This window comes from Entelurus aequoreus, linkage group LG21, assembly GCF_033978785.1.
Source record: "Entelurus aequoreus isolate RoL-2023_Sb linkage group LG21, RoL_Eaeq_v1.1, whole genome shotgun sequence".
Lineage (NCBI taxonomy): Eukaryota > Metazoa > Chordata > Actinopteri > Syngnathiformes > Syngnathidae > Entelurus > Entelurus aequoreus.
In genome coordinates this window covers 15733430-15760603 of record NC_084751.1, presented here as the reverse complement: position 1 = coordinate 15760603, position 27174 = coordinate 15733430, and the positions used below count along the sequence as shown (strand labels likewise).

The 27174-nt window shown below is 39.6% G+C and overlaps 1 protein-coding gene across 8 annotated transcripts in view; it reads right to left on the bottom strand.

Annotated features, from left to right (window-relative positions):
• Positions 1–19560, bottom strand: part of prrc2b (proline-rich coiled-coil 2B) — a 46146-nt gene extending 26586 nt beyond the window's left edge. For all 8 annotated transcript variants that reach the window (XM_062031066.1, XM_062031071.1, XM_062031070.1 and 5 more), the window contains exons 1-2: positions 19347–19560; positions 1475–1653 (exon numbers count right to left, since the gene is read on the bottom strand). In XM_062031066.1, coding sequence (XP_061887050.1) covers positions 1475–1589 — 115 coding nt within the window. In that variant the 5' untranslated portion in view covers positions 1590–1653; positions 19347–19560. The remainder of the gene's footprint in view (positions 1–1474; positions 1654–19346) is intronic.
• Between the last annotated feature and the right edge of the window lie 7614 nt (positions 19561–27174).

Sequence of the window (27174 nt, the reverse complement as noted above, 5' to 3'; positions counted from 1 at the left end):
CACAATGCATTGTGGGTTCTGCGGGCCTCTGAATAGCTTATTTACGTGGCTGAACGCAAGTCTCTGTCCTTAACTTTTGTTCTTTTCTTTAACAAGATAAAAACATGGCACAAATGTGCGGCATTACTCACTGCTAGAATCGTCATGATCGCTTCAGGGGAAAAAAACGATTCTGTGAGATTTTTCTCATTTACAGCATGAAATCCAAGCCAAGGAAGTGGGTTTGTGAGCTAATAAAGAGACGGCAAATGTCCTGGGTAGCAGTCGGGAGACTATGAAACGTCACTTTTAACGCAAATCACCTGGTGTGTTCATAGCGTTTTCAGACCGGTAAATTTGAATCAAAGCATGTTTAATTAAGTTTCACACATAGCATTTAGAAGGCTGTCATTGTTAGTCAAGCTAGCTGCGGGCTTCAAACAACATACAGTATTTTGGAAAAAGGCCTGTCTGTTTACTTTTAGTGTTGGGTAAGCACAAAAATTCTCACTGCTGGACTCTAGAAAGAGGTTCCGCAGCCTCCGACGCAGAACCTCCAGGTTCTGTAACAGCTTCTTCCCTCAGGCCGTAAGACTCTTGAACGCATCATAATAATCTCCTCAATTCCCCCCAAAAATTGATTAATTTGCCGGAATATAAAGGCAATATAACATACATCCATAAACCTGGATGCATATGCAAAAGTGCAATATATGTATCTGTACAGCAATCTATTTATTTATATCTGCACCGTATTGCTTTTTTATCCTGCACTACCATGAGCTAATGCAACAAAATTTCGTTCTTATCTGTACTGTAAAGTTCACATTTGAATGACAATAAAAAGGAAGTCTAAGTCTAAATTAATAAGTATTATTTCCGGAGAAGTAGCACCATGATCAACATATATTAAAAGTAATAATAGGCTTTGTTTTTTGTTTATTTATCGAGCCCGGATCCCTCACTCACCTAGGACACAAAAAAGGTGAAAGTCGTAGATTACGCGCAATTTGACGCAGGGGAATGAGCCTTAACAGATTTTGTATTCTGACATTCTTCACTGGTGTATAGAAGGACTTCGTTGAGGATTTATAGACAAGTTTTGCTCCGACAATCGCGGCAGCTTATTTAAATCTCTTTTCCATTGGACATGCTCATATGGAATAATGTAAAGTTTCGTGTTACGGTCCCTTGATTTTTTATTTCGTACAAACATTTTTAAGCCAGTTTGTTGCTTCCTCTTACATTACCGTGTGTACAGTACAGCCGGATAAACAAAAGCTTTTATCCAACAAAATTGGCTACCGCAGCGCCACAATGCATTCTGAAATGATGCGCCCTTTCGAGCCCTATATTTGAAAGTGAGGTCAACCAGGACCAAATATGTAACCCAAAAGTGATTTGGTTCAGCACCAGACAAAGTGTGAGTGAACACAAACTAAAATTACACTTGGAAGAAGTTACCAATAATAGAATACACAATAATAAATCATACCTGAGTTTTTCTGAGTTTCTATTGATTTTCCCTTGTACTTGTCAAACAGGCTAAGTGAGGAGTACTTGCTTTTCCCATCCCTGGACTTGGTTATTTGCCCCAAACGATCGGACATTGCGATGTAATGTCATCGAGTATGGAAATTTTTCTTTGCGCCTCTTCCCAGTGCCTTTCTTGTTCTACAATGGAAAACGAAAGAAAAATATCAAGAACTGTTTTTAGCAATTCCACCTACTTGCATGCTTCAAAACCATACATGATAATGAAACAATGCATGGACATGAAAAATCACCACTTGAGCTGAATTCATTGCAAAGCAGTGTTTCACATACATTATTTACTTGTGGCAGCCCTCCACAGGTAAATTTGGACTGCCACTAATTGATTTGTGTGAATGTAACTTGTCCTCCCAACGCCGTACCGTACATTATTATCGTAACACACCTGGTCTGCCAAAGTTGAGTTGCCAAATGCGACACTTTGTTGCTATAGTTAGTGAGTATTCAGACTGGGGCTGCACGATTTAGGGTCAAAATAATATCAATAATTTTATCAATATTGAAATCAAGATTATCAATCACAATTATTTAGTGTTAATAAAAATATATTCTATTGCACGTTCCATTTTAAACAAACAGTATGTGAACTTGTCTTTCATTTCTAAATAAAATACAAATAATTTATAAACAACTTTGACAGCCATTTTAACCCCGGAAATGGCGAGAACAAGACGAAAGGACCCTTGGTTCCACCCAATGTTCCCTCTAAGGTGCGCGCCTGTGCAATTGCGCACTGCTCAAGCGTCCTCTGCGCACGGCAAATCTATGCCACGCAAAAAATCAAATAAAAAAATAAGCGCATAACAATTTTCGACTTGACACGGACACAAGAGAAAACAGTTTTCGTCATCATTGTTCAAATATCGTAACATCTGTCGAGACGCTTTGAGGACATGAATTCCATCGATCACGTTACTGAGCAAAACTCTTTATTGTTGGCCATAAACACATCACCAAAACATTAGTAAAAACAATTATATCTAGCAAAACTGGTCATTTTCTGCAGTACAAACCAGACCAAAAGCAACTTTGTTATATCAACAGCAGCCACTCGCTCTTTCTCACTTGCGCCAACACATGCACATATGGCACTTAGCCAGTGATGCGTTTACAGCCACACAAAAAGTCGGACAACTCCAACACCACACATAGTGTAATTCCAGGTCGTTACACTATGATTTACCAATCAAATGTGTGCTTATTCTAGTGTCATTTATTAGGAATCTTAATTGATAAATATTAATCATGAAATGCTGTTAGTATATTAAATAGATACTAATAATATATTTTTTACAAAACAGGAAGTTGCAGGAATGTACACATGATCCCCTGCTTACATCTCATTGTGCAACATGTGAATGTTTTAATGGGAAATAAATGCAATGTCTGAAAGGGGTACAAATTATTTCCAAAGCAGGACCTCCACCCAGACAAACAATACAAGTACACAGTTCATGAAAAACAATATTTTTTGTTATTGTCATTGTAAGTGGGCCTAAACACTTAGAAAATAACCTCATGGAAATGACTGCTGTCATTTGATTACAATAATAAGAGAATGTTGTCTGTCTATCTGTGTTGGCCCTAAGGCTGGGCGATATGGCCTTTTTTTAATATCTCGATATTTTTAGGCCATATCGCGATACACGATATATATCTCGATATTTTGCCTTAGCCTTGAATGAACACTTGATACATATAATCACAGCAGTATGATGATTCTATGTGTCTACATTAAAACATTCTTCTTCATTCTGCATTAATATATGCTCTTTTTAAATTTTCATGCAGAAAGGGAAATCACAACTAAGTCAATTTAGCAAAACTGTATTAAACAGTTATTAAGCAGTGGCACAAACATTCATGTCATTTCAAAACAGAAAGTGCAAGATTGTCAGAGACATTTTAAAACAAGCTATAAGTGCACTTTTGTGAATGATGTCACTAAGATGACATTTCAAAACAACACTAAATTAAAGTGCACTTTTTGTACAGAACGCCACTACAATAGTTTAAAACAAATAAAGCGCACTTTTGTGCATGATGACACACAAGATGTTTCAATAAGTGTCACATAAAAATTAGCTGCATATCAAATAGTATATGTCCTACGACAGTGGTCCCCAACCACCGGGCCGCGGCCCGGCTCGATTGGTACCGGGCCGCAGAATAATTTTTTTATTATTATTTTTTTTTTTTTAATTAAATCAACATAAAAAACACAAGATACACTTACAATTAGTGCACCAACCCAAAAAACCTGGACATGTTTCAAACATTGGCGGGGTTTTTGCGTGAGAATGAGCCTGCTCCTTCATTCACCAAGCTGCTGCACGTTCACCTGTCTGTGCCTTTAAAAGAGTTTGAGCGCTACTTCCCAACTTCAAAAGACCCACGAACTGCCAAGGAATGGATCCGCGACCCATTTGTCAACAAAGCAGATGAATCCAGGATGTCTGTGCAAGAAGAAAATAAAATGCTGGAGATCGCAAATGACGGCACCCTTAAAAGTGTATTTCAGACAAAAACTCTGCCTGTTTTCTGGATTAAAGTCATGGCAGCATACCCCGAGATCGCCACCACAGCACTGAAAACACTGTTGCCATTTCCAACATCCTATCTGTGTGAAGCGGGATTTTCTGCAGTGACAGCCACCAAAACAAAACAACGTAGCAGACTGGACATAAGCACACTTCGGGTGTCTTTGTCTCCCAATACCCCCAGTTGGGACCGTCTTGTTGCAGAGAAACAAGCTCAGGGCTCTCATTGATTTAGCGTTACGGTGAGTTAAAAATCTCATGCACTTTATATTTGTTTTTAATGTTGTATCTGCATCTTATTTTAAAGGCATGTAAACGTTACCATAGCAACGAAAATCAGAGCGCGTTTGGGCAGAGGGAGGTGAGGGAGAGGGGGAGCTTGTGAGTCGACTCGGGCACACAAACATGCAGGAGGCTTATCTGACGGTCCAAAGTGACAACTTTATTTCAGCTGTTGAAAATAACATTCATGACAGTAGTGTGGAATTGCTGGTTCTTGTCATTTATATATTTTTCCACGTGATTTTTTTATTTATGTATTGGGCAGACAGGAAGTTACCAGAGACTTTGTTGTTATACTCATGTTATGTTGTTGGCGCAATGTGCTAATAAAGGTCCATATGAGTACACAGTGGATTCACGTTTATTATTTTAATTTTTTCATGAAAAAAGATAGGATAGGCTCCAGCACCCGCCGCGACCCCGAAAGGGACAAGCGGTAGAAAATGGATGGATGGATGTAGATTTAACTTGTTATTTAGTCAGGTTTGGAACAGGTGTGCTGCTGGTGTAGCCACAGTGTGCACGTCTGATGTTGCTCACATGGGCTCCACTGAATGCTCAGGGAGTTTTTGCGTTTGCTCACACACATGAAAAATTAGAGGGAACATTGGTTCCACCCCCTTTTTCTTTGCGAGGATTATAAATCCTTTATCTAAAACAGGAATATAACAAGATTATATCAGTCAGCATCCTAATGACAGCAGACCTTGTACAGTAAGTGATGTTTTGTTATGTTTATCAGCTCTCAAGTCTAGTTAGTAATCAGTGATGTTGAAAAAAGAAGCTAAAGTTGTGATGCGTTTTTGAAATTAGTCTGCCCGTTACTACATTACATATATACTTAGAGCATGTATCTAAAACCTTAATAGAGGGCTTTGTTGGCAGAATAGAGCAACTCCCATAGGCTCCACTGTAAGCAGACTTTTGATCACGTTCATTTGCAATTTAGATGTGAATGACAGGCAAAATTAAAAAACAAAGCGCTGTTCCACTTTAACTGTCACAAAAAAACTACAGCAGAAACAACAAAATTAAGAGCTGAAACGATTTCTGTAACTAGAGTAATTTGATTCCAAAATATATTCGAGGAATTTTCGCTGTGTTTTTTTTACTGCATTTTGTCTCGTTAAGGCCATGTACACACGAACATAGATACTTAATAAACACATACCTATCTCTGCGTTTAGGCCTCTTGTCCAAACGCAGACTTTTGTCCTTAAAAGCACAGACTTTTACAAACACTGGCCAAAGTGTAGAGATCCAAAACTGCCCACTCAGCAGAGACTTGTGATGACGTCACGGTTGTACGGTGTCGCTTCCAAGCTCAACAACACTGCCTTGCTGCCTTTAAACACATTCTAAGAGGACTTAAAGGCCTACTGAAACCCACTACTACCGACCACGCAGTCTGATAGTTTATATATCAATGATGAAATCTTAACATTGCAACACATGCCAATACGGCCGGGTTAACTTATAAAGTGCAATTTTAAATTTCCCGGGAAATATCCGGCTGAAAACGTCTCGGTATGATGACGTTTGCGTGTGACGTCACGGGTTGAAGCAGACATTTTGGAATAGCGCGGTGGCCAGCTTAAGTCGTCTGTTTTCATCGCAAAATTCCACAGTATTATGGACATCTGTGTTGGTGAATCTTTTGCAATTTGTTTAAAGGCCTACTGAAATGATTTTTATTTATTTAAACGGGGATAGCAGATCTATTCTATGTGTCATACTTGATCATTTCGCGATATTGCCATATTTTTGCTGAAAGGATTTAGTATAGAACACGACGATAAAGATTGCAACTTTTGGTATCTGATAAAAAAAAGGCTTGCCCCTACCGGAAGTAGCGTGACGTAGTTAATTGAACATATACGCAAAGTTCCCTATTGTTTACAATGATGGCCGCATGAAGTGAGAGAGATTCGGACCGAGAAAGCGACAATTTCCCCATTAATTTGAGCGAGGATGAAAGATTTGTGGATGAGTAAAGTGCAAGTGAAGGACTAGTGGGGAGTTGAAGCTATTCAAATAGGGAAGATGCTGTGAGAGCCGGGGGTGACCTGATATTCAGCTGGGAATGACTACAACAGTAAATAAACACAAGACATATATATACTCTATTAGCCACAACACAACCAGGCTTATATTTAATATGCCACAAATTAATCCTGCATAAAAACACCTACGTGTTTGTTATGCTAGCTCCTAGCTCCTCTGCTAGCTCCTAGCTTCATAGAACACGCCAATACAATTCAAACACCTGATCAACACACACAATCACTCAGCCCAAAAGACCGTTCACCTAACCCAGGGGTCGGCAACCTTTACCACTCAAAGAGCCATTTTGGCAAGTTTCACAAATTAAAGAAAGTAATGGGAGCCACAAAAAAATTTTTTTAATTTAAAATGAAAAACACCGCATACAAAGCTTAAATGCTTTGTGCTATGCTAACCAGGGGTCTCCGACACACGCACCGGCACGCACTTTAATGTGGAAATATGATGTTAGTGCAGCCGTCATACTTGCCAACCCTCTCATTTTTCCCGGAAGACTCCCAAATATCAGAGCATGATGACACCGTATTTGGAGCCCTCTACAATCTGCCCTTACAGTGTACCTGCTAGATCACACGTAGAATGCAATTTCAGCTTGCTCATGTAAGTGACAGCAAGGCGTTCTAGCTCAGCAGCCACACATCTTACACTGACGGTACCAATACCCAGAATCCTATGCAGCCCTAACTCTTCCGCTCAACCAACGCACGGAGAGAGGGGGGGTTGATGTGTGGGGGGATTTGGTGGTAGCTATAATGTAGACCGGAAGAGTTAGGGCTGCATGGGATTCTGGGTAATGGTTGTGTTGTGTTTATGTTGTGTTATGGTGGGATGTTCTCCAGAAATGTGTTTTTCATTCTTTTTTGGTGTGGGTTCACAGTGTGGCGCATATTTGTAACGTAACAATGTTAAAGTTGTTTGATACGGCTACCGTCAGTGTAAGCTGTGTGGCTGATGAGTAAGTATGCTTTGCTGTCTCCTGTGTGTGCAAGTAATAACAACATGCGATATGTGGCTGGACTGGCACGCTGTATGTAAATGATATAGAGGACAATTACTTCAGTGCAATTAGGGCATGCCCTTTATTTAGTAATTAGAGTGTAAATAGGATTATTTTATCCCTGGGAGTAATCTATGAGAGACACTGAGATCCATAAATCTCCTGGGAAAATTGGGGGGGTCGGCATGTATGTAGCTGAGCCGCATCAGAGTGGTCAAGGAGCCGCATGCGGCTCCGGAGCCGCGGGTTGCCGACCCCTGAACTAACCCAAGGTTCATAAAGCTTATATATTTTTAAAAAGTTACGTACGTGACGCGCACATACGGTCAAGCTATCAAATGTTTAGCAGCCAAGGCTGCATACTCACGGTACCTGATATTCAGCTGGGAATGACTACAACAGTAAATAAACACAAGACATATATATACTCTATTAGCCACAACACAACCAGGCTTATATTTAATATGCCACAAATTAATCCTGCATAAAAACACCTACGTGTTTGTTATGCTAGCTCCTATGCTAGCTCCTAGCTCCATAGAACACGCCAATACAATTCAAACACCTGATCAACACACACAATCACTCAGCCCAAAAGACCGTTCACCTAACCCAAGGTTCATAAAGCTCATATATTTTTAAAAAGTTACGTACGTGACGCGCACGTACGGTCAAGCTATCAAATGTTTAGCAGCCAAGGCTGCATACTCACGGTACCTGGTATTCAGCTGGGAATGACTAAAACAGTAAATAAACACAAGACATATATTTACTCTATTAGCCACAACACAACCAGGCTTATATTTAATATGACACAAATTAATCCTGCATAAAAACACCTACGTCTTTGTTATGCTAACTCCTAGCTCCTATGCTAGCTCCTAGCTCCATAGAACACGCCAATACAATTCAAACACCTGATCAACACACACAATCACTCAGCCCAAAAGACCGTTCACCTAACCCAAGGTTCATAAAGCTTATATATTTTAAAAAAGTTACGTACATACGCAAAATAAAGTTGCGCACATACGGTCAAGCGATCAAATGTTTAGAAGCCAAAGCTGCATACTCACAGTAGCACGTCTGCGTCTTTGTCATCCAAATCAAAGTAATCCTGGTAAGTCTGTGTTGTCCCAGTTCTCTACAGGCGTCTGTGTATCGAAGTCAAAAGTCCTCCTGGTTAGAGTCTCTGTTATCCGAGTTCTTCCATCTTGACTGCATCTTTCGGGAATGTAAACAAAGAAGCGCCGGCTGTGTACTGTTGTTGCTGACTTCGTTCGAAAAATACGTCCATTTCGCACCGACAACTTTCTTCTTTGCTTGCTCAGCTTCTTTCTCCATAATGCAATGAACATGATTGCAACAGATTCACGAACACAGATGTCCAGAATACTGTGGAATTATGAAATGAAAACAGAGCTTTTTCGTATTGGCTTCAATGTGGAAGGCATACCCGTGTTCCCCGGGCTACGTCACGCGCATACGTCATCCTCAGAGGCGCTTCGAACCGGAAGTTTAGCGGCAAATTTAAAATGTCACTTTATAAGTTAACCCGGCCGTATTGGCATGTGTTATAATGTTAAGATTTCATCATTGATATATAAACTATCAGACTGCGTGGTCGGTAGTAGTGGGTTTCAGTAGGCCTTTAATGAACAATGGAGACAGCAAAGAAGAAAGCTGTAGGTGGGATCGGTGTATTAGCGGCTGGCTGCAGCAACACAACCAGGAGGACTTTGAGTTGGATAGCAGACGCGCTATCCGATGCTAGCCGCCGACCGCACCGATGATCGGGTGAAGTCCTTCGTCGCGCCGTCGATCGCTGGAACGGGTGGTGATGAGCAGATGAGGGCTGGCGTAGGTGGAGAGCTAATGTTTTTAGCATAGCTCTGTCGAGGTCCCGTAGCTAAGTTAGCTTCAATGGCGTCGTTAGCAACAGCATTGCTAGGCTTCGCCAGGCTGGACAGCATTAACCGTGTGGTTACAGGTCCAGGGTTTGGTTCGGTGTCTCCTGATAGTAGAAGTAATAATAGTATTGTTGATCTTCTGTCTATCCTTCCAGTCAGGGGCATGTTTCTTCTGTTTCTATCCGCAGTTAAGCCCGATGCTATCACGTTAGCTCAGAAGCTAAAATGCTTCACCAATGTATTGTCGTGGAGATAAAAGTCACTGTGAATGTCCATTTCGCGTTCTCGACTCTCATTTTCAAGAGGATATAGTATCCGAGGTGGTTTAAAATACAAATCCGTGATCCATAATAGAAAAAGGAGAAAGTGTGGAATCCAATGAGCCCTTGTACCTAAGTTACGGTCAGAGCGAAAAAAGATACACCCTGGCGTCCTGCACTGCACTCTAATCCTTCACTGTCACTTTCCTCATCCACAAATCTTTCATCCTTGCTCAAATTAATGGGGTAATCGTCGCTTTCTCGGTCCGAATCGCTCTCGCTGCTGGTGTAAACAATGTGCAGATGTGAGGAGCTCTTCAACCTGTGACGTCACGCTACTTCCGGTACAGGCAAGGCTTTTTTTATCAGCGACCAAAAGTTGCAAACTTTATCGTCGATGTTCTCTACTAAATCCTTTCAGCAAAAATATGGCAATATCGCGAAATGATCAAGTATGACACACAGAATGGATCTGCTATCCCCGTTTAAATATGAAAATCTCATTTCAGTAGGCCTTTAATGTATGTTTGAACGTAAACATGCTGCTATTTTCACTCAATATTAATAAAAAAAGACACATCAAAATGGGCTTTGCGACACTCCCGCCAGCGCTAATGACAGTCAGCTGTTTTGGCTACGATCGCTGTCAAACCGCCACCTGATGGAACAATTTTAACAGGCAAGACTTTTTGCTGTGTGTCATAAGAAAGGTGCAAGATTATTTTATGTTTTTAGTCCTTGTTTAACGACAAATCATGAAGTTAACTTACGTGTCTTGCATCCATTTTTGTGGATGGAGCGGGCACGATACATCACCATGTTGCTGAACACGTTATAATTCTATGAATGTTGGGTTTCAGCAGCACAGGCGTGCATTCCCTCTTTAATTATGTTCTCAGGATTCTGTGTACGTGCAGGCTGGTTTTAAGATAACGTACATGTCATTGTACATCTAAAGTCGATCAAAATAAACATAATAGAGGTGTAATGCCACCAAGTCAGATATTGCTGTTTTTTTCCGGCTTCTGATTGGACAAAATGTGCATAACAGAAAGTGTATGTGTTTGTGTGTAGACATAGACATTTTTGAAACTACACTTGTGTGGATGGAGATTGTTTTAACCCCAAATATGTGTTTTTGAAACTCTCTGTTCGTGTAGACATGGCCTTAGGCTGCACCAAATAATAATAAAAATCCATTTAATAAAGTCAAAATATAAATAAGGCAACAAGAGTAGTATCCCACACTTCTCTTTTGTAATGTACATTTGTACCACCGATATGGGCATCTACATCAACAATATGATTTGCCTGAGAAGCTGGACAGGACACACAAAAAAAAAAAGTATACACTACCGTTCAAAAGTTTGGGGTCACCCAAACAATTTTGTGGAATAGCCTTCATTTCTAAGAACAAGAATAGACTGTCGAGTTTCAGATGAAAGTTCTCTTTTTCTGGCCATTTTGAGCGTTTAATTGACCCCACAAATGTGATGCTCCAGAAACTCAATCTGCTCAAAGGAAGGTCAGTTTTGTAGCTTCTGTAACGAGCTAAACTGTTTTCAGATGTGTGAACATGATTGCACAAGGGTTTTCTAATAATCAATTAGCCTTCTGAGCCAAGGAGCAAACACATTGTAACATTAGAACACTGGAGTGATAGTTGCTGGAAATGGGCCTCTATATACCTATGTAGATATTGCACCATAAACCAGACATTTGCAGCTAGAATAGTCATTTACCACATTAGCAATGTATAGATTGTATTTCTTTAAAGTTAAGACTAGTTTAAAGTTATCTTCATTGAAAAGTACAGTACTTTTCCTTCAAAAATAAGGACATTTCAATGTGACCCCAAACTTTTGAACGGTAGTGTATATATATATATATATATATATACATTCTTTTTTTTAAAGGAAAAATATGATTTATTCGATTACTCAATCGGGATATTCGATAGGATACTGGATTACTAAACTATTCAATAGCTGCAGCTCTAAACAAAATACCTGTCTTAAAGAGAAACTGCCCTTTTTGGGGGAATGTTGCCTATCGTTCACAATCATTATGAAAGACCTGAGAATAGATGTATTTTTAATGCATTCTAAACATTAAAAAAATGCAATCGTAAGTCCGCTTACAATAGAACCTATGGGAGTCACTCTATTCTGCCTATAAAAGTCCTTAAAAAACATCCAAACACCTCCATTAGTGTTTTATTACATGGTGTAAGTATATATGTAATGTAGTAATGACATTTATAACATTTAATATTTTGTATATTTTATAAATGCATCACAATGTTCGCTTTTTTCCCAAACATCACTGATTATAACTCACTGCAGACTTAATGAGAGCCAACAAACATAATAAAACATCACTTACTGTACAAGGTCTGCTGTCATTGGGATGCCGACTGATAGAATCTCGTTATATTTCCGTTTCGATGCAAAATGCCTCATAATCCCCGTGAAGAAAAGGGAGTGGAACCAAGCCTCTTTTCATGTTGTATTCACCATTTACAGTTCTAAATTGGCTGTCAAAGTCACAGCAAACTACAATAAACTTTCACGAGCAAAGGAAGCACCTTACCACTCGATGTAAACATTGACACACACGCTAGTGATCGTGGAGCCGCTGTGAATAGTTTGTCTGTGTTAGCGCTTATAACGACAGGATAAAGTATTGGAACACTCCTATCTTAGAATCTGTCTGGATGATCGTGCTTTTCTCAGAAAAAGGGTGACAAAAAAGCCAAAGACAATTGTGATGACGCTCACTGAAATATGGAGCTTCAGTTCAGATGTTTTTATCAAGCGGTTTGTAGATAATTTAATCATATTTACTGTTACACTGTGTGTAGCCTAACCCCAGATTTCTAAAGAGATGTGTAACGGCTACTAAACGTCTCCGTCGCTATGCTTCCATTCCTGTCAATGTGACAGTTTACACCTGCACCATTCTGCAAGCTTGGACTAAATATAAGCAGAGCTTCTATTTTAGACGGTCGCCGCGGCATGGCAGATTCATTTTGCAAAAATGTGATTGTGCGGGACAAGACATCATGCACGAAGACAAAATAAATTATCTGTATCACTTACAAAATAAAATACTCTTGTGTTCAGATCTTATTTCCCCAAGTTAAGGTACCACAGTACAAACGAAGTAATATACTGTGATATGTATCTTAATTATCGTAGGAGGCTGCGATATACAGGTATAACGCGATAGAGTTTAGGCCTTATCGCTCATCCCTAATGCAATATTACAGTCTTAAATTAAAAAATGATCTAAAACATTTTAAATGATGGCAACACTTTGATAAACTCACGGACTGACTGGTGCCAACCCGCTAGCTTGAACGCTAACATGAAAACAGGAGACATTAACATATTTCCCCATTTAAAAAACTACATACCCTAATCTAAACTTATATAAACATTACTGTCTGAGCCAGTGTTTCTCAACCACTGTGCCGCGGCACACTAGTGTGCCGTGAGATACAATCTGGTGTGCCGTGGGAGATGATCTAATTTCACCTATTTGGGGTAAAAAATATTTTTTGCATACCAGTAATTCTAGTCTGCAAATTATGTGTTGTTGTTGAGTGTCTGTGCTGTCTAGAGCTCGGCAGAGTAACCGTGTAATACTCTTCCATATCAGTAGGTGGCGGCCGGTAGCTAATTGCTTTGTAGATGTCGGAAACAGCGGGAGGCAGCGTGCAGGTAAAAAGGTATTTAATGCTTAAACAAAAAATAAACAAAAAGCAAGTGCCCCTAAGAAAAGGCATTGAAGCTTCGGGAAGGCTATGCAGAAGAAAACTAAAACTGAACTGGCTACAAAGTAAACAAAAACAGAATCCTGGACGACAGCAAAGACTTACTGTGGAGCAAAGATGGCGTCCACAACGTACATCCAAACAGGACATGACAATGTCCCCACAAAGAAGGATAAAAACCAAAGTAGATGCGGGAAATATCGCTCAAAGGAAGACATGAAACTGCTACAGGGCGTGATGTGACAGGGCGTGACAGTACACCTACTTTGACACAAGAGCTATAGTGATGCTTGGTTTATGGTTTAAAGTCATATCCAACAATTGCGACAACTTTTTACTGTCAACTGAGTTTCGTTTTTAATGATTTCTGCTAGTGGTGTGCCTCCGGATTTTTTCAACGCAAAAAATGTGCCTTGGCTCAAAAAAGGTTGAGAAACACTGGTCTAAGCAACAAGCTATTCAATTGTGCATATTGAACCGACAGGCTGTGCTCTTTAGAACAGAGTGATTGTTCTAAACTCAGAATAATATGAGACAGAGGTGTTTTTACGGGGCGTTCAAAGGCCACTGGACATAGTAGGGCGCCACAACGCTAGCTAAAAATAATAAATAATCGATTTGACTTTTTATGCACTTTTAATTTGAATAAATGCTACGGTACAAACCATTTTTAAAACATTAAAAGCATAGCCATTAAAACAGAAAAAAATACAAGACTAAAACTCTAGCAGTGAAGCATAACAAACACAAAACTTGCAAAATAGTGATCATTATAACAGTGTGTCTATTTATTTTAAAAACAAAATAAATTGTTCAAAAGATTTTAGTATGTGTATAAGTACTATTTGAGCACACAACAATACCACAATAATAATAACTGTGATAATTTTGGTTGCAATAACCGTGATATGACATTTTAATGTAGTTACATCCGCACATTAAATGTTCATACCGTTTAGATGTAACCATTTTAGAAAAAAAGATCACTAGTTTAACAAGTTTTAGGACAAAAGCAGACAATGAAAACAGAAAAATTATTAGCCTCTGCTAGTTGCTGTAATATGTTGCACCTGCACAATAGTCCTTCAGTGTTAAGACGCCACATCAGCATTGCCAACCGCATGGACCTTAATTACAGAGACACCTCAGGGTATGACTGAACCAGACTCTATAATGCTGATGTATGATAACCATGACATCCAACAGGCTAGTAGTCAGGAAGTATACATTACATTTCGATGCTAGGAACCACCTTCCTTTATTTTGACCCATTTTTCTGTCAGCAAAATACCCAAAGCAGTGTCAAGAGGCTGAGGGTTTTTTTTTCTCCGCCGGCACATGTTCGCCAATCAGAATTGACGAACATCATGTTTGTTTGTTTCTCACTTTAAAAGAGGGAGAAATACATCTCACTCTGTACATAGCTTTTAGCACCTGAGCGTGTTTATTTACCAGTAGAATTAACTGAACACAGTAAGCCCTCTTTTCAGTCAATCTTTGTCTCGGTTGGCAGAGAGCGGGCGCCAGCTTCACACAGACAAGAAGCACAGAGAGCCTAGTGCCGCAAAGTAACAACAATTAGAAAATGAGAAATAAAAATATATGATTCCAATGCCAAATGTCCTGTTGTGGTAATATTTCAGCTTCAAATTGGTTGGGCAATATGAGCCCATCAACACGGACAAACGAGTGAGAATGCTCTGATCACATGATGGCAATAAACAAAAAGAATGTCCTACTGGAAAAAAACGCATTTTAAAAAGGGGAACTGCAATTTTTGGGGGGGGAATTGTGCTTATCATTCACAATCATTATGAAAGACAAAAACATGTCTTTTTTAAGATTATAAAGAATAAAAAAAGCTTGGAAGAAGCGGATAATGGGAGTTGTATCCTACAAAACCCACCGTCAATGTTTCATATACACACTGCAAGTTCATATAAAATGTAGTAACAGACACGCTCATAACATGATATGTACGATATTTACCGTATTACCAGCACACTTCCGACTTCCGGCAACAAATGTGTGTTCCTACTTCCGGAAACAAACACGAGTGTTTTCTAAACATTGCAGACTTGGTAAAACAACGAAAACTACTATTTTTGGACAAATGAGGATTCACAACCTTATCGCTTTGAAGCTTAAAGGGAAACTTCGGTTTTTTTCAACCTGGGCCCTGTTTTCATAATTTTTTCTGTATATGTGAGTGCTGGATAAAACATTTTTTGAGGTCGCGCCAGTATTGAGCAGGGCAGGCAGCCTCCAGCCCAGCTAACGCTCGTACACAGGGCAACTGGCTCTCGTCAAAATTCGGCCTATAAACATGCATTTTTTTCACACTGACAGGCTCAGATAGTTACAATGAGTGTCCGACAACATACTAGAAAGGAGAAATTAACGTATGTCTCTACCTTTAGCTGGAGATCGCTGTTTGTTGTGAGCTGTGTCCAAATCTCACCACGCTACAAATCTCGTTCCGAAATCTCGCGATAACTCGCGACAAAACACCGGTGGAAAAACAGTTACCTGACTGAGGTGAAGAGAGATGACTGAAGTGATTTTCTGTTGGATTACCGAAGTAATCCATGAACTTAGTCCAATACAAAATCACTTCGGTCGTCTCTCTTCACCTCAGTCAGGTAACTGTTTTTCCACCGGTGTTTTGTCGCGAGTTATCGCGAGATTTCGGAACGAGATTTGTAGCGTGGTGAGATTTGGACACAGCTCACAACAAACAGCGATCTCCAGCTAAAGGTAGAGACATACGTTAATTTCTCCTTTCTAGTATGTTGTCGGACACTCATTGTAACTATCTGAGCCTGTCAGTGTGAAAAAAATGCATGTTTATAGGCCGAATTTTGACGAGAGCCAGTTGCCCTGTGTACGAGCGTTAGCTGGGCTGGAGGCTGCCTGCCCTGCTCAATACTGGCGCGACCTCAAAAAATGTTTTATCCAGCACTCACATATACAGAAAAAATTATGAAAACAGGGCCCAGGTTGAAAAAAACCGAAGTTTCCCTTTAATATACGGAGGATGAACCGCTACTTCTAGAAGCGAGCACAAAGGTAGGATGAAAAGTTGGAGCAGACCGAAGCCGGCGTGACTTTGACGCTGTAAATGTGGAACTTGGAGCAAAGCTATTTCGACATAAGTGCTTACCCAAAATAAACCGGAAAAACGTCCCCGAAGTGAAGTGATTTAGAGGGGAAATTGATTGCTCCCATTAGCTGCATTGCTAGCCACCTAGAACGAGACGATTTTTACATGTGAGACTGCAAAAAAAACACTTTTGCCTTCTTGTCTCTCACAAGGAGTGAGAGAAATTCCAAAAAAAAGTGCAGTTCCCTTCTAAGATATTCAATATTTATTAAAGTTGAACTTTTGCTTACAGAAATGAGTTCATTTTATTTTTTGTTTGATTATTTATTTAGGATAACAGCTATTTACCTTCCAATTACAGTGCAATGGTTAACCATTATACGGTGATGAGAAATAAATGTATATTCTTTTAAATAGATAGTTGCATTATTATGTATTATGATTACATTACAAACACTGTATAGTTTGTCATGGTTATTTATTCAGTTTTAGAGCATGATGTAGACAAAAGCACAGAGTCTGTCTGAAGAAAGCCAAATGTATAAGTGAAGTGAAATATATTTATATAGCGCTCTTCTCTAGTGACTCAAAGCGCTTTTACATAGTGAAACCCAATATCTAAGTTACATTTAAACCAGTCAGGGTGGGACTGGGAGCAGGTGGGTAAAGTGTCTTGCCCAAGGACACAACAGCAGTGACTAGGATGGCGGAAGCGGGGATTGAACCTGGAACCCAGTAAACCATTACATAATGTTCTAATGTGTGGCACCTTGAGACAAGAATATGTTGATTGACAGTCTAAAAATAATATGTATTCCTTCACTTATTTTCACGTTTTTATGTATAAAATGTAAATATCGCAAATCGAATCCCAATTTGAGTGAAACATCGCATATCAACTTTTTTTCTCAAAATTGTGCAGCCCTAACTATCGACAGGTGTAAAATTAATGTTAGTCTTTTATTTGAAATGGATCAATCGTAGCATTTAGAAAAAGCAAGACAAGTGTATAAATGTAAAAATTAGAGATAAATGCTTTAAAATGTAATATCGGAAATTATCAATATCAGTTTCAAAAAGTAAAATTTATGATTTTTTAAAACACCACTGTACGGAGTGGTACACGGACGTAGGGAGAAGTACAGAGCAGTTGCGTCTCCCAGTCATACTTGCCAACCCTCCCGAAAATCTCCCGGGGCAACCATTCTCCAGAATTTCTCCCGATTTCCAACCAGACAACAATATTGGGGGCGTGCCTTAAAGGCACTGCCTTTGCGTGCCGGCCCAATCACATAATATCTACGGCTTTTCACACACACACACAAGTGAATGCAAGGCATACTTGGTCAACAGCCATACAGGTAACACGCCGTATAAACAACTTTAACACTGTTACAAATATGCGCCACACTGTGAACCCACACCAAACAAGAATGACAAACACATTTCGGGAGAACATCCGCACCGTAACACAACATAAACACAACAGAACAAATACCCAGAACCCCTTGCAGCACTAACTCTTCCGGGACGCAACAATATACACCCCCGTTCCACCCCCCACCTCAACCCCGCCCACATCAGGGAAAGCATGTCCCAAACTCCAAGCTGCTGTTTTGAGGCATGTTGAAAAAAATAATGCACTTTGTGACTTGAATAATAAATATGGCAGTGCCATGTTGGCATTTTTTTCCATAACTTGAGTTGATTTATTTAGGAAAACCTTGTTACATTGTTTAATGCATCCAACGGGGCATCACAACAAAATGAGGCATAATAATGTGTTAATTCCACGACTGTATATATCGGTTGATATCGTAATCGGTAATTAAGAGTTGGACAATTTCGGCAAAAAAAGCCATTATCGGACATCTCTAGTAAAAATATTAAAAAACCTACAGTATAAGTAAATGTTAGCTTAATGTTCACCGAATGCAATGTTGTCAAAACAGTCCATGACAAACCCACAAACATTTAACCTGAAAATCTAGACAACATTTAACACAAATAAACCATTCTTTGCAACATCATTTTAACAACATGTAACGGCATTATGACATCACACATGGAAGCTAATGTGATGACAGCCACCTAGCTGCTGTCACACATACACACACTTATATACCTTTATTTTTAACCTCACCTCCATTATAAATTATCATCAAAATAAAGTAGCAAGTGAAAAATAATGCAGTTATATCAAATCAACAAAATAACTGATCGAAGGTCTCCCAGTGACGTTTTGGCTAATGCTAGCGCATGTAAACTCCACCATGATGGGTGTTTTAAAGAATAACACATACAATCACGCGATTATTGCAATGCAAAGATAGAAAAGCCTGCAAATGTGCACTAGTTTCGTTTATGGTAGAAAATTAAGCGATTTAAGTGTGCACCGTAAGCCGAAGCTATGCTAGCTTGGGCAGCTAATGGAAAATAGCTATGTAAACATCCAAGCATTACTTGTTGTGCCGTTAACACAATTTGAATTAGTCAACACACGTGGATAAATAACAACACAAAACGTATAAAAGAGTCTAAATAAGCCAGCAAACTGCCCGTTTACACAGTTTGTTGAGGAAAATAGCAGTGGAAACGAATGCCTTGAGAACGTACAAGCTAGACGGGCCGGGGGCATTAACAACACCCCTTGTGTGTGTTTGCCACGGCAAAAAAGACAACATTTACATAAAAAGTATATGTTTGGACACCGTTAAAGTGACTTAATAACATCCCGGTTAGGTTTTCGGAATAAGGGGGCGAAGACAGCCACAACCAACAAGGCGATTAAAAATGGCTGCTGCCAAAAGAACAAAGCAACAATAAAAACCGAGCAAGAAGAGGGAAGACGGACACCGCCGACGACGTCCATAACTTACCGTTTCAACGTGTGTTTGTGCCTTCGGATAACGGCAGGGGTTAATGTCCGTGAAACGTTGTCGACGGGAAGGATGGATGGGGATTGTGAAGCCCAATCTTCGTAGGTTCCACCGATCGGGGACTTGTTACTGGGCTGTTACCCGGCCTGAGAATGAAGACAACCAGTGAGGAGGCTGCCTCTGCTGCGCTCTCTGCGTCTGACGTCATCCGAGGACGTCAACACTGTGGAATGACGAGCGTCCTCTTTGGTCAATTTAAGTAACTACAAGTGGAGCAAAATATGAGCTATACACCAATAATGTCTAAAGTGCGCCCCGCAGCGATTTTTTTACGGCTTGCGGTACATTTAAAAAATACAATACAAAAAAACTACATAAAAAGCAAACAGGTGTAATGTAACAACGAAATGTTGCAATAACTAATAACACAAAGCTGCCATGCAGGCAGTTTTTAACTGTCATTGCTCAAAATATAATACTTATTTAAAATAAATGTTGGTATAAATTATTGAAGGCTCCAATTACTTCACATCAAATATTCCACTTTGAAACATGTTTTGGGGAAAATATGGCATATTTTGTGTGTTTGTCATATAAGTAAAACAACGCAAAAATGCCATACGTCATGACAAAACAGAAATAAATAACGACTTATAATGGAATAAATGGATCTGAAGTTGACCTAGAGATTGAAGCGTTAAAAGTAAAAAAATATATACGTGTATTAATATTTGACTTATTTTTAACACCTTTATAAATGGGAGGGACACTTTTGGATCCCCGAGACGGCGAGAGCTATAGACGGAATTTTTTAAAACTGTCACTGCTCAAAAACGATAATGAACCAAAAGCAATATTGTTATGAATTACTTACCTATTTTGGGCTCCAATTACTTTTCATTAGATATTCCATTGTGAACATTTTTGGAAGGACAATGTTCATATTTTGTGTTTTAGCCATAAAAAAGGGATTTCTTTGACAAAAAAAAGGGCATAAAACATAAAACAAATGTAAACTTTATGTCAAAGGATGAAGTTGATGGATATTTAAGTGTTTTAAGGTCAAATATAGATATGCATATATATGCATATATATACATTTATATATATATATAGATATGCATATATATGCATTTCTATATATATATATATATATATACACGTACATACATATATAAATATTCATACATACATATATACATATTCATACCTATATATACATATACTGTACATATATATACACATATATATATATACACTACACATATATATGCATATACCTGTATATATGCATATATACTGTATTTGCATATATATTTATGCATATGCATGTCATTGTGGCTTGTGCAGCCCTTTGAGACACTCGTGATTGAGGGCTATATAACATTGATTTATATACATATATATATATACATATATATATATACATATATATATATATATGTATATATATATATACACACATATATACATAATACATACACACATATATACATATATACAAACTGTTTTATGTTGCACGATTGCACCAAGAAAAATTCCTAGTTTGTGAACCTGTTCTCAAACAATTGCAATACAACTATTCTGATTCTGATTCTGATACGAGTTGGGAAATTGTGTTAGATGTAAATATAAACGGAATACAATGATTTGCAAATCCTTTTCAACCCATATTCAATTGAAAGCAATACAAAGACAAGATATTTGATGTTCAAACTCATAAATTGTATTTATTTTTTGCAAATAATAATTAGAATTTCATGGCTGCAACACGTGCCAAAGTAGTTGAAAAGGGCATGTTCACCACTGTGTTACATCACCTTTTCTTTTAACAATACTCAATAAACGATTGGGAACTGAGGAAACCAATTGTTGAAGCTTTGAAAGTGGAATTCTTTCCCATTCTTGTTTTATTTAGAGCTTCAGTCGTTCAACAGTTCGGGGTCTCCGCTGTCGTATTTTACGCTTCATAATGCGCCACACATTTTCGATGGGAGACAGGTCTGGAGTGCAGTCGGGCCAGGAAAGTACCCGCACTCTTTTTTTACGAAGCCAGGCTGTTGTAACACGTGCTGAATGTGGCTTGGCATTGTCTTGCTGAAATAAGCAGGGGCGTCCATGAAAAAGACGGCGCTTAGATGGCAGCATATGTTGTTCCAAAACCTGTATGTGCCTTTCAGCCTTAATGGTGCCTTCACAGATGTGTAAGTTACCCATGCCTTGGGCACTAATACACCCCCATACCATCACAGATGCTGGCTTTTGAACTTTGCGTCGATAACAGTCTGGATGGTTCACTTCCCCTTTGGTCCGGATGACAAGATGTCGAATATTTCCAAAAACAATTTGAAATGTGGACTCGTCAGACCACAGAACACTTTTCCACTTTGCATCAGTCCATCTTAGATGATCTCGGGCCCAGAGAAGCCGGCGGCGTTTCTGGATGTTGTTGATAAATGGCTTTCGCTTTGCATAGGAGAGTTTTAACTTGCACTTACAGATGTAGCGACAAACTGTATTTAGTGACAGTGGTTTTCTGAAGTGTTCCTGAGCCCATGTGGTGATATCCTTTACACACTGATGTCACTTGTTGATGCAGTACAGCCTGAGGGATCGAAGGTCACGGGCTTAGCTGCTTACCTGCAGTGATTTCTCCAGATTCTCTGAACCCTTTGATGATATTACGGACCATAGATGGTGAAATCCCTAAATTCCTTGCAATAGCTGGTTGAGAAAGGTTTTTCTAACTGTTCAACAATTTGCTCACGCATTTGTTGACAAAGTGGTGACCCTCGCCCCATCCTTGTTTATGAATGACTGAGCATTTCATGGAATCTACTTTTATACCCAATCATGACACCCACCTGTTCCCAATTTGCCTGTTCACCTGTGGGATGTTCCAAATAAGTGTTTGATGAGCATTCCTCAACTTTATCAGTATTTATTGCCACCTTTCCTAACTTCTTTGTCACATGTTGCTGGCATCAAATTCTAAAGTTAATAAATATTTGCAAAACATTTTTTTTTTATCAGTTTGAACATCAAATATGTTGTCTTTGTAGCATATTCAACTGAATGTGGGTTGAAAATGATTTGCAAATCATTGTATTCCGTTTATATTTACATCTAACACAATTTCCCAACTCATATGGAAACGCGGTTTGTACTTATTTAAAATAAAAAATTAAAAAACATTGCTACTTTTCAGAAATGTACTTTGCAAGGATAAATACACACCCAATAAAACATAAAAAAAATGGATTAAATCCATCTATCTATTCATCTTCTTCCGCTTATCCAAAGTGGTGTCGCGGGGACAGCAGCCTAAGCAGATAAGCTCAGATTTCCCTCTCCCCAGCTACTTCGTCCAGCTCTTCCCTTGGGATCCCGAGATGTTCCCATGTCAGCTGGGAGACAGTCTCTCCACCGTGTCCTGGGTCTTCCCCGTGGTCTCCAACCGATCGGACATGTTCTAAACACCTCCAGAGAGGCATTCAGGGGGCATCCTGACCAAATGCCCGAACCAACTCATCTGGCTTCTCTCGATGTGGATGAGCAGCGGCTTTACTTTGAGCTCCTCCCGAATGACAGAGCTTCTCACCCTATCTCTAAGGGAGAGCCCCGCAGCCCGACGGAGGAAACTTATTTTGGCTGCTTGTACCCGTGATCTTGTCCTTTTGGTCACAACCCCAAAGCTCAGGACCACAGGTGAGGATGGGAAAATAGATCGACCGGTAAATTGAGAGCTTTGCTTTTCGGCTCAGCTCTTTCTTCACCATGACGGCTCGATACACTGTCCGCATCACTGCAGACGCCGCACCGATCCACCTGTCAATCTCACAATCCACTCTTCCCTCACTCGTGAACAAGACCCCGAGGTACTTAACTCCTCCACTTGGGGAAATATCTCTTCCCCAACCCGGAGATGGCACTCCACCCTTTTCCCGGCGAGAACCATGGACTCGGACTTGGAAGTGATGATTCTCATCCCAGTCGCTTTACACTCGGCTGCAAACCAATCCAATGAGAGCGCAAGGTCCTGGCCAGATGAAGCCATCAGGACCACATTATCTGCAAAAAGCAGAGACCTAATTCTACAGCCACCAAACCGGATCCCCTCAACGCCCTGACTGCACCGAGAAATTCTGTCCATAAAAGTTACCGGTATGTACAGAATCCGTGACAAAGGGCAGCCCTGGCGGAGTCCAACCCTCACTGGAAACGGGTCCGACTTTCTGCCAGCATTGTGGACCAAGCTCTGACACGATCATACAGGAAGCAGACCGCCACAATCAGGTGGTCCGATACCCAATACTCTCTGAGTACTCTCCACAGGACTTCCCAAGTCGACAAAACTCATGTAGACTGGTTGGGCAAACTCCCATGCACCCTCAACGACCCTGCCGAGAGTGTAGCGTATCGAGCTGGTCCACAGTTCCACGACCAGGACAAAAACCACACTGCTCCTCCTGAATCCAAGGTTCTATCCGACGTAGTCTCCTCTCCAGTACATCTGAATAGACCTACCCAGGAAGGCTGAGCAGTGTGATCCCACAATAGTTGGAACTTTTTTCAATATATAAATATTTTTATTTTACGTCTTTAAAAAAGTAAAATTTACTTTTGAAAGAGTTGCTTCTTGTGTTCTGTAAAAAAGAAAAGTTAAACAAAATGTACAAATTAATTGCAAAATTTTTGAAAATCATCTTCTGATGCATTTCCCTCCATTTGGTTGTCGTGCCCACCATTCACTACTTCTCCGAAAATAAATTTTAAAATCATTATATTTTTTATTATATTGATGAAAAAAACAACACAAAAAATACAGGTGCATATTTTACAAAACGACAGTATAAAAGTACAAATAAGGCAATTAAATATAATTAATTATATACAAAATCCAAAACCTAAAACCAGTGAAGTTGGCACGTTGCGTGTAGTGTGCCGTGAGATACAGTCTGGTGTGCCGTGGGAAATTATCTAATTTCACCTATTTGGGTTAAAAATATTTTTTGCAAACCAGTAATTATAGTTTGCAAATTATGTGTTGTTGTTGAGTGTCGGCAGAGTAACCATGTAATACTCTTCCTTACCAGTAGGTGGCAGCTGATAGCTAATTGCTTTGTCGATGTCGGAAACAGCAAGAGACAGCGTGCAGGTAAAAAGGTGTCTAATGCTTAAACCAAAAATAAACAAACGGTGAGTGCCCCCTAGAAAAGGCATTGAAGCTTAGGGAAGGCTATGCAGAACGAAACTAAAGCTGAACTGCCTACAAAGTAAACAAAAACAGAATGCTGGACGACAGCAAAGACTTACTGTGGAGCAAAGACAGCATCCACAATGTACATCCGAACATGACATGACACTCAACAATGTCCCCACAAAGAAGGATAAAAACAACTGTAATATTCTTGATTGCTAAATCAAAGTAGATGCGGGAAATATCGCTCAAAGGAAGACATGAAACTGCTACAGTAAAATACCAAAAAAAGAGAAAAAGTCACCAAAATAGGAGCGCAAGACAAGAACTAAAACACTACATACAGGAAAACAGCAAAAAACTCAAAATAAGTCATGGCGTGATGTGACAGTTTGTGACAGTACACCTACTTTGAGACAAGAGCTATAGTGATGCATGCTTGTTTATGGTTTTAAGTCATATCCAACAATTGTGACAACAAATTTTTACTGTCAACTGAGTTTCGTTTTTTAATGATTTCTGCTGGTGGTGTGCCTCCGGATTTTTTCAATGAAAAAAATGCGCCTTGGCTCAAAAAAGGTTGAAAAACACTGGTGTAAATCGTAAATAAAAACAGAATACAATGATTTGCAAATCCTTTTCAACCTATATTCAATTGAATAGATACTTAATGTTTGAACTGTAAAACTTTGCTATTTTTTGCAAAATCTAGCTCATTTGTAATTTGATGCCTGCAACATGTTTCAAAAAAGCTGGCACAAGTGGCAAAAAGAATGAGAAAGTTGAGTAATGCTCATCAAACACTTTTTTGGAAAATCCCACAGGTGAACAGGCTAATTGGGAACAGGTGGGTGCCATGATTGGGTATAAAAGCAGCTTCCATGAAATGCTCAGTCATTCACAAACAAGGATGGGGCGAGGGTCACCACTTTGTCAACAAATGCGTTAACAAATTGTCGAACAGTTTAAGAACATAATTTCTATTCCTTGATATTACAAGGAATTTAGGGATTTCAAGAAAATTGATGAATGGATGGACCATCTATGGTCTGTAATATCATCAAAAGGTTCAGAGAATCTGGAGAAATCACTGCAAGACCGAAAACCAACATTGAATGCCCGTGACCTTCGATCCCTCAGGTGGTACTGCATCAAAAAGCAACATCAGTGTGTAAAGGATATCACCACATGGGCTCAGGAACACTTCAGAAAACCACTGTCAGTAACTACAGTTGGTCGCTACATCTGTAAGTGCAAGTTAAAACTCTACTATGCAAAGCGAAAGCCATTTATCAACAACACCCAGAAACGCCACCGGTTTCGCTGGGCCCGAGCTCATCTAAGATGGACTGATGCAAAGTGGAAAAGTGTTCTGTGGTCAGACGAGTTCACATTTCCAATTGTTTTTTGAAACTGTGGACGTTGTGTCCTCCGGAACAATAAATAAATGATAAATGGGTTATACTTGTATAGCGCTTTTCTACCTTCAAGGTAGACAGTATTTGACAGTATTTCCACATTCACACACACATTCACACACTGATGGAGGGAGCTGCCATGCAAGGCGCTACCAGCACCCACCAGGAGCAAGGGTGAAGTGTCTTGCCCAAGGACACAACGGACGTGACTAGGATGGTAGAAGGTGGGGATTGAACCCCAGTAACCAGCAACCCTCCGATTGCTGACACAGCCACTCTACCAACTTCGCCACGCCGTCCCCAAACAAAGAGGAAAAGAACCATCATGGATTGTTATCGGCGCAAAGTTCAAAAGCCAGCATCTGTGATGGTATGGGGGTGTATTAGTGCCCAAGGCATGGGTAACTTACACATCTGTGAAGGCACCATTAATGCTGAAAGGTACATACAGGTTTTGGAGCAACATATGTTGCCATCCAAGCAATGTTATCATGGACGCCCCTGCTTATTTCAGCAAGACAATGTCAAGGCACATGTTCTAACAGCGTGGCTTCATAGTAAAAGAGTGCGGGTACTAGACTGGCCTGTCTGTAGGGCAGACCTGTCTCCCATTGAAAATGTGTAGTGCAATATGAAGCCTAAAATACCACAACGAAGACCCCGGACTGTTGAACAACTTAAGCTGTACATCAAGCAAGAATGTGAAATAACTCCAACTTCAAAAATTGGTCTCCTCAGTTCCCAAACGTTTACCGAGTGTTGTTAAAAGGAAAGGCCATGTAACACAGTGGTAAAAATGTCCCTGTGTCAACTTTTTTGCAACGTGTTGCTGCCATTAAATTCTAAGTTAATGATTATTTGCCCCAAAAAATTTGGTTTCTCAGTTCGAACATTAAATATCTTGTATTTGCAGTCTATTCAATTGAGTATAAGTTGAAAAGGATTTGCAAATCATTGTATTCTGTTTTTATTTACGAATTACACAACGTGCCAACCTCACTGGTTTTGGGTTTTGTACTTTCCACCTCTGACTCTTACTAGGCACAATTTACAATCTGCTGGTTGGCTTAGATAACTACAGGAAAAATATTTGATATGATATAAAATATACAATTCAAAAGCCAATCAAAATAAAAGCGTATGTATGCACAGCATATTGTCGATTTAGTTCCTTTATTTATACATCTAGCATGAAGCAAAAACCGTTGTA